Below are 18,793 nucleotides of genomic sequence, written 5' to 3' on the forward strand. Positions count from 1 at the left end.
TAGTCCCACCTACTCCTTAAATTACAGATCTTCTGACCCGCCCCTGTAAGCTTCCATCAGAGTGTTCTAGTCCCACCCATTACTTGAATTACTGGCCCCCTTTCCCTGTAAGCTTCCATCTAAGTATTCTAGTCCCACCCACTACACGTCACAGACTCCTTGCCCCTTCCCCTGCAAGCTTCCATTAGTGTGTTTTAGTCCCACCCACTACTTGACTTACTGACCCTCACCCTCAGCCTGTAAGCTTCCATCAGAATATTCTAGTCCTACCTACTACTGCCATCAAAGTGTTCTAGTCTCACTCATTACCTAAATTACAGACCCCCCAACCCTTCCCCTGTAAGCTTCCATCAGAGCATTCTAGTCCCACCTACTATTTGAATTACAGACCACACCCATTCCCTTTCCTCCTGTAAAATCAAGTGTTCTACTCCAGCCCACGCCATATATTATACTCTGGTGGAAGCTTACAAGAGGGAGTCTGTAACTTATGTAGTGGGCAGGGCTGGAACACTCTGATGGTAGCTTACAGTGGAAGAGGCACGGAGTCTGTGACTCAAGCAGTGGGTGGGACTAGAACACTGATGGCAGCTTTCAGGGTGAGGGGCAGAGATTTTAACTCAGTGGATGGGACTAAACATTTTGATCTTAATTTAGAAGGAAAAAGGTCAGGGAGACCAGCAGTTCTGAAGAATGGAAAAAGTAGCATTGGATAAATATGCTGCTCTGTGATAGTATGCTGTTCTAATGATCCAAAAGAGTTTATATAATTGTATTACAAGAATTGGCTTGGGCTGTTGACAAGGCACTGCCTCTGGTTCTCTTACTGATGCCGGTCTGGTAGTCCTTACAGATAATTGGCCCCTTTGACAACCCAAGTGGTTGGAAAGAAAAATTAACAAAATGTTTGTCCCCTTGCAAGGACTGCACCAGATTACCCTTTACACATCTGCCATCCTCAAACCCCATCCATTGCCCAGTGCTGTCCTTTTCCTGCCCACCCTGACTCATCCGCAATCACATATGTATTAGGCACTGACACAGTGGCAGTAACCAGATCACCAGGGCCTCTGGGGGGGGGGTCATGTATTTGCTGAGATGAGGGGGCCTAGCCACCAAGTATTTTAGTTACTTTCTTGCAGCCCAAATGGTGTGATTTTGCCCCTTGGCCATAGCCGAAATGAGAGAATTTGGGGTAAAATGGAATACCAATCTATTCATCTTCTCTATTGTTTTACATTAACAACCAACTATTTACCCCTCTGCTAAAGGTTCTGTGTTCCTGCACTGATACCAACAATTCAGCTCATGGACCTCCTGGCCATAGAAATCCACGGTGAGTAACACAATTTGCACCAAATTCTCTAATTACCTACTTAGCTAGTTAAGTAAATTGTTAACCTGAAACAAATGTGTATGGTAGCGTCGTTCTAGAACAGTGCCATAATCATCGAGCGTCTGTGTTGTTGCCTGCAATTGTAAGTGCAATGGCCTATGGGGGAAAACGCAGAGCTAGCACTTAGTAGTTTGTCGATCTCCCTGGGCATATCCAGGCCATGAATCATTCGAGTTTAAGCCGGGAAAGTGCAGAGTTAGTGGGCAACTTTTGTTTCCAGGCCAGGACAGCAATCCATTTGCCTTCTGGCTCTCAGCCCTTTGTATGAGCTGACCAGAGCAGGGGACACGCTGTGCTGTCACCATGAGCCAGAGGACAATCACAATAGAAGGGGAAAGAGAAGTCTAAATGGACATGCTGTTAAGTCTTGACATCTTCAACTGAAAGGCTGGCTTTGTGTCTGGGCCCAACGGGTGTGTATTAAACAGGCAGATCTGAGGGGTCATTCAGGGCTGACAAACAAAGGAGATCACCCATGCCCTGTGTGAGAGAGAGGAGAAGGGGGTTGGCCGGTACGTCTTATTAGGCTCCAAAATGAAGTAGGGATAAGCCTCGCAGTCCATCTGTTGGCTGCCTGAACTGGTCGTCGCTTGCATTCTGTCCCTGCCACCAGCTGGCTGTCACAAAGCCAGCCACACTTTGAAGGGGGAAAGCCATCCATCCCGCAAAGCGATCATTTAAGGCACTTAAGCAATTTTACACTTATGATAAACATCAATAATTCGGTGTGATTCCTGCTATCAGTACAGGGAATTCAGCAAAGGAACCCAAGGCTGGGGGGACTAAGGCCAGACAGGTCACAGAGGGTGGGTGCTGTCCATTGTCCCTAAATGCCAGCACTTTATCTTCTAAAAACAATCCAGATTTGGGACCTCAGGGGTGACTGTGATCTGAGTATGGTTTGCTGAAACCCTTCCCTAGTAGCCTGCAGTTCAGCTGTTCCCAGGAGTAGCCTTGGAATGTTGCTTTAGATGTTTTTTTTGTTTTTTTAAAATGTATTGATTAGTTGGTACTTAAACCATCATTCCTCCTTTGCACATATAAATATGGAAGCTGCCATATTGCTTAGCTTTGAGTAAAACTGGACTTTTGTAATGAGCCACAAGACTGTAAACAGCCATAAAGACTGTAAACAGCCATAAAGACTGTAAACAGCCACAAGACTGTAAATAAGCCACAAATTGTAAACAAAAAGTTGGGCACTTATGGAGGCTCCCTCTTGTGACAAGAGGGAGCCTCCATAAGTGCCTAACTGTTTGTTTACAATGTGATGAGCCATTAATTGAACACTGCAAAATTTGCTTGGTTAGGGAGTTCACCAGTGTTTGGTTCTTTGCCCAAACTTGAAAAAGCATGCTGCTGTTATAGTTTGGCCCCAAGGCCAATGATCAGATCATAACTGAGGCGTGTAGAAGCCAACTTTATGCATATGTCCTGCTACATTAGCGCCGTGCAATCGAGCGCTGTTACAGGAGCAATGATGTCATGGCAGATGGGTTGGGTGAGTGCATCACTCATGCCCAGGCTTAAATTAACTGTACCATTGAAATAATTATTATACTTGCAATTCTCACAAGTGTATTCTTGGAGGGTAATCTAGAATTTCTTATTTTATATTTCTATAGTTGACCGCATGGTTTGGGCTCATGGGTCAACACAGCAGCACTTTGAAGTGTTGAGGGGATCGGCACATCAGCCTTCCTTGTGCGGCATAAATGCTAAATCCATCCTTGAGCAGCCTTGGAGACTAGCTAATAGAACCACCCTCCTGAGTGCAAAAAGGTACACCAGAATTAACAATGGTATAGGACCAGCTCTCCAACTGCATTAACATTTGTAAAAAAAAATATTTGGTCCAGTAACCTATAGGAACCAATGGTTAGTTGGTCTGATGGATTGTTGTGGTGGCTGTTTACTCTCCAACTTATGGTCTTGTACACTTCCCAGAACCTCCCCTAGAAAGTGCCTGAAATTCTAGACCTGAAGGGCCCCCCCTCTGATATTCAGAGGGTGCTCTTTAAATATGTAGATAGACAGTGCTAAATGTTATAGGTATTGATAGAGAGTAAAATTCTTTGTGTGCTGATTACCCCATGGGGCCGCACTTACTTGGGTGGATTTTATTTCTCAAGCTAGCCTTGGTCACTAGAACCCTGGCCTTGGGGCAGAACCACCATTTTGGCTGTAAGAGCAGCATTTTGTTTTTCTGTGCTGTGGAGTGATATCATTATGCTCTCCCACTGGTAACTCCCTTTTATGAGATATGGTGTTGCCTAGGGTCCCACTGGGAGATCCTTGGGAACTCTGAGAGGCTGCTCCGACCCCGGGGAGACTTGTGCCTATCAGAGGTAAGTATGTCACTTTGCATAAGAAACAAATGTGCAGCAGGGACATACTAAACCTGTGACATGTTCCTTTATTTTCTATGTACCCAGCGAGCTGTGAAAGTGACACCGCAAGGAACCTGATGAACATTCCATATATTTATGCGACGCCTGCCTATTCGCCATCAATGCCACTTGTTTTCATGCCCTTGTACATAACGGCCTTTAATGCCCTATATTCTAGTCAAAGCATTTCCCCCTTTGCTCATTAGAGGAGCTGTAGCAGGTGTATTTATATATGTGCAGGGCTTGCACTAATTCACATGCTGCGTTCTACTTATTCAAAGTCAGTCCCCGGGGCTCCCAGCAGCATCAATTTTAAGTATCTGCTCCCGGAATCCTAATAATAAAGCCACCTCCGATAATAATCTTTTTGCTAAACTTCTCCTTTAGCTCAATGCTAACCTGTAGTTTCTTAACCCCCCCCCCCCATATCCCTTTCTACTGTCCAACCTGCTCTAACTCTACTACTCTCTCCCGCCCCCCCTGCCCCGTTACTCATATAGCCAGTGCCATAGGAAACCATGCACACAAGTCTGATGTCTGGGATTTGATGTCTTTATTACAAGTCGCACGTGGAAAAGGTAATAGCGGGGGTAAAAAGAGACAATATGTTTGGGTAGCTTTTTTTTTTAAATTATTTTTAAACGTCTTTAACCAGATATTTCCTAAAATAAAAGAAGGTCCCTTTCCCCCTCTCAAACAAATAAATAATATATCCGTCTATTTACAGGGTTTAGTACAAAGTTTGTATGACTTCCTCGGAGCGAAGGCTTGCGTCCTGCCGCAGGAAGCGGTTTGTTTTCTGTGGGGAGGGGAGGTTCGTCTCCACATCAGTTCCGTAAATTTCAGAGCAAGCTGGTTTGGCACTAAAGGGTTAAAATGTGTTCTTTTTCCCACTTAAGCCGCCATTCGTCTATAGAGAATCAGTGCGAATGGCACCGGATTTCCATCTGCGTATATAGGGTTGCCACCTGGTCGGTATTTTACCGGCCTGGCCAGTAAAAATTATGGTTGATCCCAATGTTATAAATAGGGAAAAAAGATAAATATATAGGAATGCCTGTATTTTTTGAGGTGGCAACCCTAGTTGTGTAAGGGCTGCGGTTTCAGATCCAAGGCATCAACTAACATAAAGTACATTGTCGCTTCAGTCGGACAAGTGAATAAGCTCTATGCTTTTATATTGGGGGACGCAAGAAATTCATCGTTATTGGACTTTGTTCGGTTGCCAGGGGGTCACTGACCCTATCAACCTGGAATTTGATTCTTAATTTCTACTATATTCCTTTTAAACCTCATTGCCAGCTTAGTAGGGGAGGGAATCTCTCCAAACAACCAAATATTAAAAAGCAGGACAATGCCCGATCTGCCAGGAGCTCCACCCACTTCTAATTTGGGGTCTACAGGGCTGTCCTATGTAAATATGGAGCTAATGTCAGACTAACTTAAAACATTTCAGGTTTCACATTAAAGGGGACTATGGTGGTCCCCGCTGTGACTTTAGGGATTTGGTAAACAAGGTGCGGAAATAATTAACTCATACATAACAGCATCAGAATTCAAGAACCTTTAACCCTCTGTGGTCCAAGAAATGTACATGCGAAGCCAGCTCCCTCCTCCATTGCATATCTTTGCTCCAACGCCTCGGCTTTAAGGACACATATATCTAAATGTATATATTATCCTTCTTTATATATTTATATATAGATATATACACCAGTGTCGCTTATAGTGATCATTATAATATACAGTAAACTTGCTGGCTTAGTGGCAATCTGTATAAATAGGGATGGATTGGCATGGATATTATACAAGGATTATAAACACCATTATCACAAAACTCTCCCCTGCTTATTTCTCAGAAAGCTTGAAGGCCAGTTAGAGGGAGATTTGGGGTGAGTGCTTATTTGTGCCCTGGGTACCCCTGGAACTATAGCAGGGTGACCCCAATGTTTCTATATATCTGTAACCTTGTTATGAGCTAAGGGGGCCCAGCCTGAAGGCCAGTTAGAGTGAGGTTTGGGGTGAAAACTTTGCTGCCCTAGATATTCTTGGATCTATGATCAGTAACCTTGATAAGCTGTAGAAGGGTTGGACCTCCAATGAAAACTTGAATTGAAAAGGCCCAACTGAGGCTTCTCTGTAGACATAGAACCCAAATGATGGTTTTTCACATCCCATTCAAATGTGCGTTTGCCGTTTCTGAGAAATAAACAGTAGATTTGGATACATAAAATGTTCTCCCTTTTCTCAGGAGAGGTTTCCCACTGGTCTCCTCTAGAGGATAGAAGGTCACTTTAGAACAAAGTCTTTGTTGGGTTTGCCTTTCCCAACGAGCTCTTTTTATGTACAGTCCATCCTGGAGCTGAGGTCACCTTTGCGTTGGTGCTGTGCTCTAGTCCATATTGTTGGCACCTGCAAACGTTGTAGAGGGCATGTTAGCTTTGTTCATCGTGGTTGAGCTGCCCTGGGTAGAACCCCTGTCAGAGGAGGCAGTGCTGGTGGGGGTTCACTTCCCCCTTGAAGTCCATGAATGAGAATCCTGGGTACCAGAGGTCTCTGCAATGCTGGAGGTGGTGCAGTGGGTCCTCGATAAAGATACAAGGCAGCTCCTGGATCCAAATTGGACATCAGGCTTTGGGGATAGAAATACGGGGAAGGAAACATCCTCTGGAGGGCGGAGTAATTTCCCGCCTCAGCCAACAGTTCAAGTCCAACAGCCGTCTGCCTCTTCCACTTTGTCCTACCAAGAGAGAAAATGTTACACATCAGCCTTCCCACCAAGGCAACGCATTAGTACAAAGACTTATGTGTTTGTGTATAATCTGGGGGTTCTGGGAAATGCCAGAGGGGCTGCTGTGAGTTGCTATAGACAGTCACTATTTATTGGGCCTGTGGGGGCCAGTGTCAGACTGGCCCGGAGGGACACGGGGAAAAAACCTGGTGGGCCCTGACCCTCATGGGCCCCCGTCGGGCCAGACCCTCTCTCCTGAATGCGCACAGAAGGGGGACAGGGGGCTTGTAGGGGGGCCCTGGACTGTAGTCTCGGTGGGCCCAGAACCCCCCAGTCTGACCCTGGTGGGGGCTGTTTGTTTCTGTGTTCTTGGAATGCCAGGGCCTGATTTAAATCCCAGTGCTGGAACAATTTATTTTGACTGCTGTGGTTCTTAAAGTTTCGCAGCCCTAATGCACCACTTTTCACACAAGTCATGTGACCCAACTGCCATCACTAATTGAAAAGATATATTTAGTAAAGTGTGAATGTTTTTCTTTATTATATGTAGCATAATGTACCCCTACTGTAAATGATAAGGATATTAGAAGTCACTGAGGGGTTCTGTGATTATATAAAGGCACAAGGCTGCAGGCTGAGTTATACAGGGAACTCTGAGTATCACTCATGTATTATAAGGGATAATGTACCCCCTACTGTAAATTATAAGGATATTAGAAGTAGGGATGCACAAAATCCAGGATTCGGTTTGGGATTAAGCCAGGATTCAGCCTTTTTCAGCAGGATTCGGATTGGGACGAATACTTCTGCCCGGCAGAACCGAATCCGAATCCTAATTTGCATATGCACATTAGGGTCAGGGAGGGAAATCACGTGACTTTTTGTCCCAAAAGAAGAAAGTAAAAAATGTTTCCCCTTCCCACGCCTAATTTGTATATGCAAATTAGGATTTGGTTCTGTATTCGGACAAATCTTTCGTGAAGGATTCAGGAGTTCGGCTGTATCCAAAATAGTGGATTTTGGTGCATCCCTAATTAGAAGTCACTGAGGGGTTCTGTGATCATATAAAGGCACAAGGCTGCAGGCTGAGTTATACAGGGAACTCGGAATATCACTTATGTATTATAAGGGCTAATGCACACCCTACTGTAAATGATAAGGATATTAGAAGTCACTGGGGTTCTGTGACCATATAAAGGCACAAGGCTGCAGGCTGAGTTATACAACCAGGGTGAAAAACAACTATAGTTTATATAAACAAGCTGCTGTGCAGTCATAGGAGCAGCTATTCAAGCACAGGATACACAGTAGATAAGTTTTGAAGAATCCCATTGTACACTACAGAGCTTATCTGGTATCTGCTGTGTATCCTGTGCCTTTTCTCTTTTTTCAGCTTTGAATGGCTGCCCCAGGGGCGATCCTGGCCCCTCCGCCGCCTGAGGCAGCAGCAGTTGCTGCTGCCCCCCCCTCCCCTGGAAATTCGCTCTTAAAGTACCAGGAGCAGCATTTTTGCTGCCCCTGGTACCTAGCGGGGCGCTGCCACCTGAGGCAACAGCCTCAACTTGCCTCATTGGCGAAGCACCCCTGGGCTGCCCCCATGGCTACACAGCAGCTTGTTTATATAAACTATAGTAGTACTTATCTGTTATCTACTGTGTATCCTGTGCTTGAATGGCTGCCCCCATGGCTACACAGCAGCTTGTTTATATAAACTATAGTAGTACTTATCATTTATCTACTGTGTATCCTGTGCTTGAATGGCTGCCCCCATGGCTACACAGCAGCTTGTTTATATAAACTATAGTAGTACTTATCTGTTATCTACTGTGTATCCTGTGCTTGAATGGCTGCCCCCATGGCTACACAGCAGCTTGTTTATATAAACTATAGAAGTGTTTCAGAAGCAAAAACACCTGTGTTACCAGTTCAGCACAAGAGTACATTATATTTTCATAACTTTAGGACACTTTCCTTTTTTTGGTGTTAGTGTGCTCTTAAACAGGTCAGGGAATTCCATTGTAATTTTTGAAGTCACACACACACACACACACACACGGAAAAGTCAAAATGTATTTTTCAACATTTTGGTGTGTTCTGAGAAAGGTCTCCTAAAGAGACTGAAACCTGGACAAAGACATTTTGACTTTTCAGTTTATTTGCAAATTCCCAGGGTGTCTCTATATAGTATTATGTAGCTAGATGTGTAGATAGCACCTGGGCACTTGCCTAATAATTTTCAGTGCGCCACTTACTGGACTATAACACAAGCACATATTTATAGTATTCTCTCCCTAATCTCTCTCTCCTCCATCCATGCAGTTTATTTCCCCTCCCAATCTTGTTTCTGTACTTTGCCTCCTCTTGTCTCTGTTCTCTGCGCCTCTTCCCTCTCTTCTTTTTTTTTTCTCTCTCAGTTCAGTTCTCTCCCTTTTATATTGCCCTAAAGTATCCAAACTCACCATTCTCTTCCCCTTCATTTTCTCTCTATTCTCTGGCCAGTCTGTCCTTCTCTCTGTCCCTGATTTTTTATTTTCCCAACCAGGGTTGAATGGCTGCATAACTATAGAAGAAGCAGACCCTGCAGGGGGGCCCAGGAGGTATAGGGGCACCATGAGGCTCTAATTCATATACAATTTCAATAAATATTGTTAAAACAGGTCAACCTCTAGTCATTTTGGGGACCTGGAAAATAATTTGCTGTGGGGCCCAGTTATATCTAGTTTCACCACTGCCTGTACACTTTCTCCCCCTACATTCTCTCAATTCCATTATATTTTATTATGTATATTACAGATATTTGTATCTATCTGTCTGTACCTCTCATATCTGAATTCTCTCCCCTATGTTGTATTCTCTATGTACCCAACTGTCTCTGTTGTATTCGTTTCTTCTCTTTCTTTATCTGTTCTTCCCTGTCTGTATTCTCTTTCCATGTGCAGAAGGGTCAGTAACCCCAATCAGCCCCTATCCCTCATTATATCTGTGAGGGGAGAAAGAGAGTCGTTTAAATTCCCGCGTCCCAATTCATTTACATTAATGCCAGCCGTTATTTGCTGTACAGATCGTCCATGACCGCGTGTGTGTGGATAATCGTACGATTAGAGAGATTAGCGGCTGCTGATGGGAGACTTTCCCTGGGAGGACAATTCGCTTCTGAGCCACAAAATCATTCTCCCACTTCATTGACTGCGGCTTTAGATCCCATCAATAGGATTACCCCTGTCTATCTGGATTAAAGGGATCGCATCGATCTTATCTGCGCCTTTTTAAAGCAGAAAAAACGAAATCTGCGCCAAATCAACGCCACCATTCCAATTTAATCATTTTATCCATTTAAATCACACGTTGCAGGTCCTAATCGTAACCCAAATTACAGTAGAACGTGCATTTTAATCAAGATTCTAAACGAATCGATTTTGCTTTTGAGGGATTAAAGTTGTAATATTTAAAGACTACACCAAAACCATTGATTAAAAGCATTTTACCAGTTTCAAGTTCATGTTTAATTGTTCACGCCTCCCCTCGCCCCTGTTTAATGTCAATAAAAATCATAATATTTCCCATTTAGATGCAATCGTTGTGTATTCAAATGCGACTGGGCGACACGAAGAAATGATAAATGTTATGAATTCGTCGCTCACAGATAAACCAGACGCATATTTAAATTATTCTCAAACGAATTCGTAACAGGCTTCATTGACCTTCTAAGTTACATTCTCATTATTTAATAAAATAGAAACCAATCAAATATCTTCTGAATTCGTCTGATTATGATTAAAAAATAAAAAGGAATGAGAGAGCTAATAAAGAAAATGATGAGGTGGATAAAGGATGACACTGCCCTTGTTTAACTGGATCAAGGCAAAAATAAAATAAAGAAGCGAGTGTAACAGGGAGATGGGTGAATGCTTAATAATATTCTCTTTTTATAAGTCAGTCCATCCCCTTAGGATACCTTGCTGGGGATGTCAAAATCCATTGTACCTGGTGTCTAATAAATCAATTGAATATGCTGCTGAGTTTCCAGCTCGAATCAACCCCCCCCCCTCCATGCTCTTGTTTATCCTAAGAAATAGTCCTATTTACCAGTCTAAATAATTCATCATTCATAATTATAATAATTGTGTAATTACTGGAACGGTTTGTTAATTATTAATGGCCCGAAGCCATAATTAGAATGTATTATTAATTGGCCAATGTGTTCCACTATTCTGTTTATTTAGAGTACTTCTTCCTATGTATGTGAAAAAGGGTTAAATAAATGTATCTGTGTGTATACATATATATATATATATATATATATATATATATATATATATATATTATATATATATATATATATTGTTTGGTGGCTGTAGGGAAAAGCACAGATGATTTAATTCCAGGGTAAAATGACTTGTTTTATTCTCAATTATTTCGCTTAGAAACATGTGGATAAGGAACTATGTTAGCACAAAACTTTAGGAAGTAACTTAAGGAAGTGATATGGTTTTTTTTTCTTAATTAATCAGTTTTGAGTCCAGTACAAAGTAATTTATTCTTTATATTTATTCTTTCTTTTACGTGTTTTTTTTTTCTGTAGCTACAACTACCAAATATTTAGTATGCCAGATGAGAACATGATGCATAGTAAAGAGGGATTTCCTAATTCAGTGCAATATATATATTTTTTTATATGATGATATAATATGTAGCTGTAATTATTCTGGTGATGCCACGCGCATATCTATTTATATATATCTAATATATTGTAGACTGCCTCATATCCTCACTTTTAAGGGGAAATTGCAATGGTGCTAACAGAGAATACTGTATAAATATAAACAAAAAGGCTGTTGCACGAAGAGGGACTTGCAAAAAAGAGCTTCAAACTTGATTTACCAGATCGACGGACGTTTCGACCCTCGCAACATTGTGTATGTGCGTGTGTGTATATATATATATATATATATATATATATATATATATAGATTATATATATATATATATATATATATATATAGATATATATATATATATATAATGTAGAAGTAAGAATAGATCTGTGCATACATATATGCGCAATTGCGCAGAGTATTTTACCAAAGCCCCTTTCCTTATAGATATAGAGGGTACATCACGACCCCCAGTAAAGGCAATAATACTTGCAGAGCACTGATGGGGCGGTTTAGCCCCTGTATTGGGACACGGTTATCAAAACTTTATGGGGGGAAGCATTCTGTGGACTTAGCAGAGGAGAGTCCGATTTCTGGGTGTTTTTAATTAATTACATTAAATAATTAAAGAAATAATAAGTATTTATAATAGAGGGCAATTGTATACCTCCTTCCTTCATTTTCTCGATCTCTGCCTCCCTATAATCCCCTTCCCTAATTTGCAATTCTTCTAACGCTCCCCATTTGCCCCTCAATACACTCCACTCACTCTCCCTCTCCATTAGTCTTACCCCCCCACTCACACTGTGTCTCATCCCTCCACTCACACTCAGTCTGTTCTCTTTCTCTCCCCCTGTCCCTTTCCCTAAACTCTATCCCTGCGAATGGTGCCCTGGTGCCAATGTCTCCCCTCTGGCATTTTGTTTGTGCCAGTTTTGCCCCTACATGTTACTGCCCAATGTGCCCTGTGTTGGACTTTATGAATTTAAATAACCAACTCGAATTTTTTCGTCCTCTTCTCCTTGAGCTTAAGAGATGACGTGAGTGCCCAAAACCATTTGGTTCCTTATTGGAACTTTATATTCTGGGCCATTGTGTTTGGACTGCCAGGCTGTTGAAGATTCCTGGTTATTAGGCTGCTATGATGATGAGTGCACCAAGAGCTCTATATTATGAATTCTAGGTCACTGGGCTGTTTTTGGAACACTGGATTTTTGGGACACTGTGGGCCGTTGGGGTGATCTAGATTCTAGATGATGAGGCAACTGAGCTGCACTAGATACCTGGGATACAGGGAGTGTTCAGAATATATGAGATGTTGGGAAAGCAACCTTGCTGCCTGGGACACGTGAAGCCCTGGCCTGTATCCATGTTATTGAGAGGTCATTTACCTTCTGTTCTGGTACCAGGTCTTGACTTGGGTGTCGGTGAGGTTGAGAGAGGCTGCCAGTTCCATCCTGTCCTGCACACTCAGATACTTCTGGCGCTCAAAGCTCCTCTCCAGCTGCGCCAACTGATGGTCTGAGAATGCGGTGCGGGCTTTCCGGGGCTTCTTCAGCCTCATTGGGGGGCTGTCCCTGGAACTGGAGATCTCCCGGTCCCCTTCTTCTTTCACTGCAAAGCGAAGAGGCACACACATCAGTATCCGACACCCCAATCCCTACTTCTCTGTGCAAAGGGAAAGTCAACCCTAAAAATAATTTGTTGGCGGATAAAAGAAAACCTAATTCTAAGCAAGTTTGCAATATTCAATCATTAAAAATGTGGTATGGTTTTTAAGTTATGTGTATATGTATTGAAAGTGTCTGTCCCTTTCTATTCTCTAAACTGGTGGCTCAGACACAATGTACAAGTCTTTGCTGCTGGGGAACTCAGACTCTTGCGACATTCTTTAAAATGTAACAACCAGGAGTAAAGCAAATGCTGCTTTCAATATCAGTTGTTTTTTTCTACAAATAATTAAAACAAATAATGAAAGCACTGAAAATGTTTTAATAATTTTATATTGGAAAGTTGCTTAGAATTACTTTTTATTTTATTAGACACATTTTTGTTTTGGAGTTGACTTGCCCTTTAATCGAACAGTGAAGTTCTTTTCTTTGGCAGAAACGTTGGCTAAATTGTCCTAATCAGACTTTACTCACATGCCATTAATATCGTTTTCATTGTCTTGCAAATAGAAACATATTTAATTCCTACAAGCACTTACCGGTAATAATGTAATTTGTTTATATCTAAAGTTGAAGCATACAATACAATTCCCTCTAAATACACTGATTTACATCATGACCCTTTCAATTTTCTTTTGACTACATTTCACTAGTTTCAAGTGACATCCCCCCAGGGAAATCAAACCAATACAAATGATATAATAGAAATAGAAATGAAAAAAAAACAAAAAAAAAACAATATATATATATATATATATATTTTATTTATTTTTTTACTTTAATTTAATGTATTTTATAGTGACAGTTTGTGGGTGGCAGCTGCTGGAGACTAGTGAAATTCGGGCAAAAACAGAACTTCATTGCTAATGCTAGAAGTAGTTAGAGCAGAGAGTGGGGCAGATAAGGTTAGATGTGCCTATGCTAGTAAGAATGAATTGAATTGTGCACCCAGTGGTGCCAAGGAGCTGACACTTTGATATCCTGTTTTTCACCCGTCTGTATACACTGTAGCAGCTGGCATTTGTACACATATAACTCTAATAACTCCTCCTGATAGGTCCTACCCCATAATATCCCGTTACTGATTAGTGGAATTATACTTTGTATTTGCATATATAAATGGGTGGGAACAAATGGATTATCATTCACGAAAATATTATTATATTTCGTTTTACTGATCATTAGGGGCAAGAATGAAAAAGTAACGGTGCATCGTGTACCCAGGAGCTCGCAATCGTTTCTGCCCCATTTAAATAGTCTATTTCTAGTTTCATATGTTCCAGGACTTTTGTACTATAGATAGATAAATAGATAGATAGATAGATAGATAGATAGATAGATAGATAGATAGATAGATAGATAGATTTTTTTTGGTCCACATAAAGGATCCATTTACCTAGAGAGAGACAGGGAGAGTTGCCTAGGAGGGGATCAGGCTGCCTGGCATGAAATTGGCTGCATTATGCTGCTACATGGGGCTCACCGGCCCTTCTATCAGGTTTTACAAGTGACAGGAGAAAAGTTGATTCCCCTCTGTAGAAAGACAATAATCCGCTTAATTGAGCCACCAGGGAGCCGAGCCTTTCATGCAGAAATCCAGAACATAACTAAGCACAGAAAGAGAGAGAGAGTGAGATTGGGGCAAGGCACCTATTCACTGGGACCTGCTCCCCATCATTCTGTCTTTTCTAGGGAGGTCCCAAACCTTAAAGGCACCTCTATATACCGAGGGACTCCAGCTCAAGGGATGATGGACCAGGACATCCTTATAGGGAATCCACCCAATGTTCCAGCAGGCCACCCAAAGAAAATTGCCCTATTGCAGGTTACTGGGGATCAGCCTTTATATTTATTGGCAGTTTATTAAAGACATTCTCCTGCTCTTATAATTACAGACTTCTAGGCGTCTCTTGTATCAAATAGATTGCACCTACTTTAAGTGTGTGCAGTAGATCCTACAATCTGTGTGTGTGTATATATAAATATATATATAAGCATTCAGACCCAAACCTTTCATTCAGTGAGTGGGTTTGTAGCGCAAATTGTCCCTATTCTAAGGTTGGAAGTGTGTATATATATATATATATATGTGTGTGTGAGTGTATGGGTATTTGTAAACACAGTGTTGTGAAGTCCTCATACATTACACTGAGATGCCAAGTACAATCAGCGAGCTGTGATTACAGCTCCCCCCCTCATATACAAACCATAAGCACACAACTGTCAGCTTCGCTTCCAACAACTGTAAATAAACCTGCTCCAGCCATGATTATTCCTTCTGACACAACGAAATCTCTTTCAATTGCAACTTTTATTTGTGTATATGTGTGTAAGACAATTCTCTTCCTTGTCTGTCTGATCAATTCTGCAAATAGCTGCAGACCCTCATCTAATATTGATGGCTGAATATATTTAGTATCTTATCAGTCATGCAATATTCATCTTCACCTTTCACTTCCTATATATATATATACATATATATATATATATATATATATATATATATATATATATATATATATATATATATATATATATATATATACACACACACATAAATATATAGATAGATAGATAGATAGATAGATAGATAGATAGATCAGTGATAAAATCCACCAATATTATTGCCTCTTATAGCTTTGCTGACCTGGTTTCAATTATCCGGCCAAATTCGGAATTTCAAAATAGATTCGCAGTCTAATGTCTGAATTCGTAAATGGGGTTACAGTTTGATCAATTTCTATTGGTTACTGATTACTTTCCATGGTGTGTTTTACTTGCATTTGCGTAAATTATTTTAAAAATATTGGACCTTTCTCCCCCCCCTCAACCAACTGTTTTTCTGAATTAAAAAAAAAATCTGTCAACATATTTGTTCTAGATATACAGGCAGCGTTTTTTATTACCCCTATTTGCCTGGTAATAGTAACACCCGACTTTTCTGACTAATTTAGAAATCTGCTTTTATGTTAATTCGCCTAATATTTATTCCTAATATTTCTATCATAATGAGGCCTCTAAGGGGGTCTGTAAGTCGCTGGGATCCCTGCTCATTATTTGTCCTGCTCTTCATTCTATAAAGTTTCAAATCATTCTGTATTTTTTATATATTTTTTTTAATTTGTAGTGTATTTTGTTATTATGTTTCATCCTTTGAATTTCATCTGAAATTTATTTTCAAATAAATCGTAACAAACTGCATTTTTTGGGAGCGTATTTAGAAAAGGCAATTCTTTAGGAAATTCCCCACGCCTATATATATATTTATATATATTTTTTCCTTATATTTCATATATATAGATGTATTTTCCTTATATTTATATATATTCCTTATAGATATAAAAGGATATTTGGGTTAGCAGTGAATGTTTTAGTGATTTTAGAATTATTCGTGTTTTCAGCCTTTAATTTAAATGTAAAATTTAAAGGACATAACTAATGCCAGTTGTGCTGTATGTGACTTGTTAGGATATATATATATATATATATATATATATATATATATATATATATATATATATATATATATATATATATATATATATATATATTGCGAATTTCGATATTTAATCGTTTAAGACAAGCAAAATCAGATGCAGATATTTTCAGAAAGAGCAGCACCAAAAATGAGCGCTACAATTAAATGAAGGAGAACTGGGGCACCACTCGGAGTCGGTACCGGGTCATTATGTGCGGATGGAGCAGCCCAATCCTGGAACTCACCTTTACCTTTGTATTCGGATTCTGAAGAGGTGGAGCTGCTGCTCTTGTCCAGTTTGTCCCTGAAGTCGTCGGTAGCCTTGCTGGCCAAGCAGTGGGCCAAGTCGTGAGCAGCCGGTTGCCCGTTGCTGGAGTAAGGGGCACAAGTGGCCAAGGGCTTGCAGTCGGCCAGAATGTCCCTGATCAGAAAGGAAGATGTCACCGTTCTGGACTGAGAGGGAGCAGAGAGCTGGAGTCCGGACTGCAGGTGGGATTCCATGGACAGGGCGACCCCTTGCCTGCCGGCGACCCCTTCTAAGCAGTCCCTGGCCGGGGATGGGGGAGAAGAAGAGCAGGCGCTGCTGACTTCACAGCTGGGGCTCAGTTCCAGGGGTGACCTGCTCTCCCCCATTAGTGCGTCCCCCTGAGCCAGTCCTGGGCTCCCCACTCTGTGAGACAGAATCGTGTCAATCCCAAATCCGTTAGACCCTTCCATGGCAAAGCCTTGTTCGACTCTCACAATGACATGGATCCCCTGACCCTAAACCCAAGGACGAGGCAAAAAGAGCTTTAGTCCCTTACAGCTGCCACCGAGTCCCCATCAGAGGAAATAACCAAACTTTCCCACTGGCAGCCTCGCGTGTTTCGGGTGGAAACAGTCAAGTGCTCGGCTGAGGTCCCTCGGGGCAAAAAGCACACGTGGAGATCGATAAGGGGGTATCAGCGCCTTAACTGTCAGATGATGGGAAAATCGATGAGGAGGGAGAGAAGTAGCAGCGATTGTGTCGCTCGGATCAGGAGTAGGGGAGGCTCAGATCAGTCTCAGCAGCGGCCGGGCCGAGGGTTTCATGCGCTGTCCCATGAGGAGCCGGGGGTGGCACTTTCAGGACCTCGGACAGCGCTCGGATTCCTCCAGTTGTGTCCGCGTGTGATGTTCTGCAGCAGTGCTGTCTCCCCCCAAATTAGCCCTCCTCGTGGTCTGTGTCCGGCTTCAGTGGCACCCGGATTGGGGAGGGAGAAGGTGCTGTCTAGTAGGTGGGTGGGGGGAGTGACTGCTCTGATGCGCTTCTGCTCGCTGTCACCCCTTCCCTCTCTACAACTTCTGTCACTTTGCTTCTTAATGTGCCAACACTGACTGTCAGCTCACGCTCCGCTCCCATTGGCTGCCCGCGCCCCCGATGTTTTGGGTTGGGTTGATGTCACCCCGGCACCAGCAACCTGAGCCCCTCTTTAGTTTCATGAAAAGAGACAGCAGCTTTTACTCGCCACTCCTGCCATTCAGTTGCCTCCCTAATCAACTCGTGTATGGGTTAACTCGTACACTGTCTCCAGTAGCCAACGACCACCTCACTGTCCTTGGGCAAAGTCTGCGCAATTTCACGCCATAAATATTTATTATTATTATTATTATTATTATTATTATTATTATTATTATTATTATTATTTTATGATTATTATTATTATTATGTTCATCATCATCATTAATAATAATAACAATAATAACAATAATAATATAATGTCTGTGAGTACAGCCTCTTCCCACTGTGTTTCTCTATACACAGACAGACAGACAGGGGCGAGCAGCAGGGGCAACACATTATATTACATATATATAATTATAGCTGATCATAGAAATTGATTGTAAAGTTTTGCTGTGTGTGTATAAAACACAGTTTAACCTCATTTTATACTGTTATTCGTTCTGAAGTCCCCTCAGTATATAATCTATTCCCCTGATTTTACAGTTTCCTGGATTTTACTCTATTTTTTCCTACTCCCCTGAACAAAAAAATTAAATTAGAGTTTTAGGGCATATATAAATGTTTCCTATATATTCTATATACACACACACACACATGTTGTATACAAATACATAATACACTATATATATATATATATATATATATATATATATATATATATATATATATATATATATATATATATATATATATACACACACATACATAGATAGATAGATAGATAGATAGATAGATAGATAGATAGATAGATATATTATTACTTGTATGGACAGAGAGATAAGTAGATCTATAGATTTATCTGTGTAACTGCATTGTCTGTCTAATCTCTATCACATATCATCTGTCTGTCTGTCTGTCTGTACTATTATTAAAGGGATTATACTTATTTTGTATTTCTATATTTATTGTGGATGTAAATGTTGAGTTGAAATGCCCCAAAGCAGAAACCCCAGTGGTGAAGGGTGGGAGTTGCTACAGGATCTATGTACC

The 18,793-nt window shown here is 41.3% G+C and overlaps 1 protein-coding gene across 2 annotated transcripts; it reads right to left on the reverse strand.

Moving 5' to 3' along the window:
- Positions 1-4,328: 4,328 nt before the first annotated feature.
- On the reverse strand, positions 4,329-17,949 carry barhl1.S (BarH like homeobox 1 S homeolog). 2 transcript variants are annotated; one of them, XM_041574930.1, is made up of 3 exons: positions 16,566-17,949; positions 12,564-12,786; positions 4,329-6,526 (listed from the first exon to the last, which is right to left on the reverse strand). In XM_041574930.1, the coding sequence occupies exons 1-3, from the start codon at positions 17,035-17,037 to the stop codon at positions 6,232-6,234; spliced, it is 990 nt and encodes a 329-aa protein (XP_041430864.1). In that variant the 5' UTR covers positions 17,038-17,949; the 3' UTR covers positions 4,329-6,231. The 2 variants fall into 2 exon arrangements, with proteins under 2 accessions (XP_041430864.1, XP_018088126.1); XM_018232637.2 differs by having other exon boundaries at positions 16,572-17,948.
- Between the last annotated feature and the right edge of the window lie 844 nt (positions 17,950-18,793).

Source organism: Xenopus laevis, chromosome 8S (assembly GCF_017654675.1).
Source record: "Xenopus laevis strain J_2021 chromosome 8S, Xenopus_laevis_v10.1, whole genome shotgun sequence".
Lineage (NCBI taxonomy): Eukaryota > Metazoa > Chordata > Amphibia > Anura > Pipidae > Xenopus > Xenopus laevis.

Excerpts from the sequence above, each read along its gene's own strand:
- barhl1.S (XM_041574930.1), bottom strand. The coding sequence starts at position 17,037 with ATGGAAGGGTCTAACGGATTTGGGATTGACACGATTCTGTCTCACAGA. Across the intron at positions 12,787-16,565 it reads ATCCGAATACAAAGGTAAAG|TGAAAGAAGAAGGGGACCGG; the intron begins GTGAGTTCCAGG and ends TTCGCTTTGCAG. Across the intron at positions 6,527-12,563 it reads ACCTGGTACCAGAACAGAAG|GACAAAGTGGAAGAGGCAGA; the intron begins GTAAATGACCTC and ends CTCTCTTGGTAG.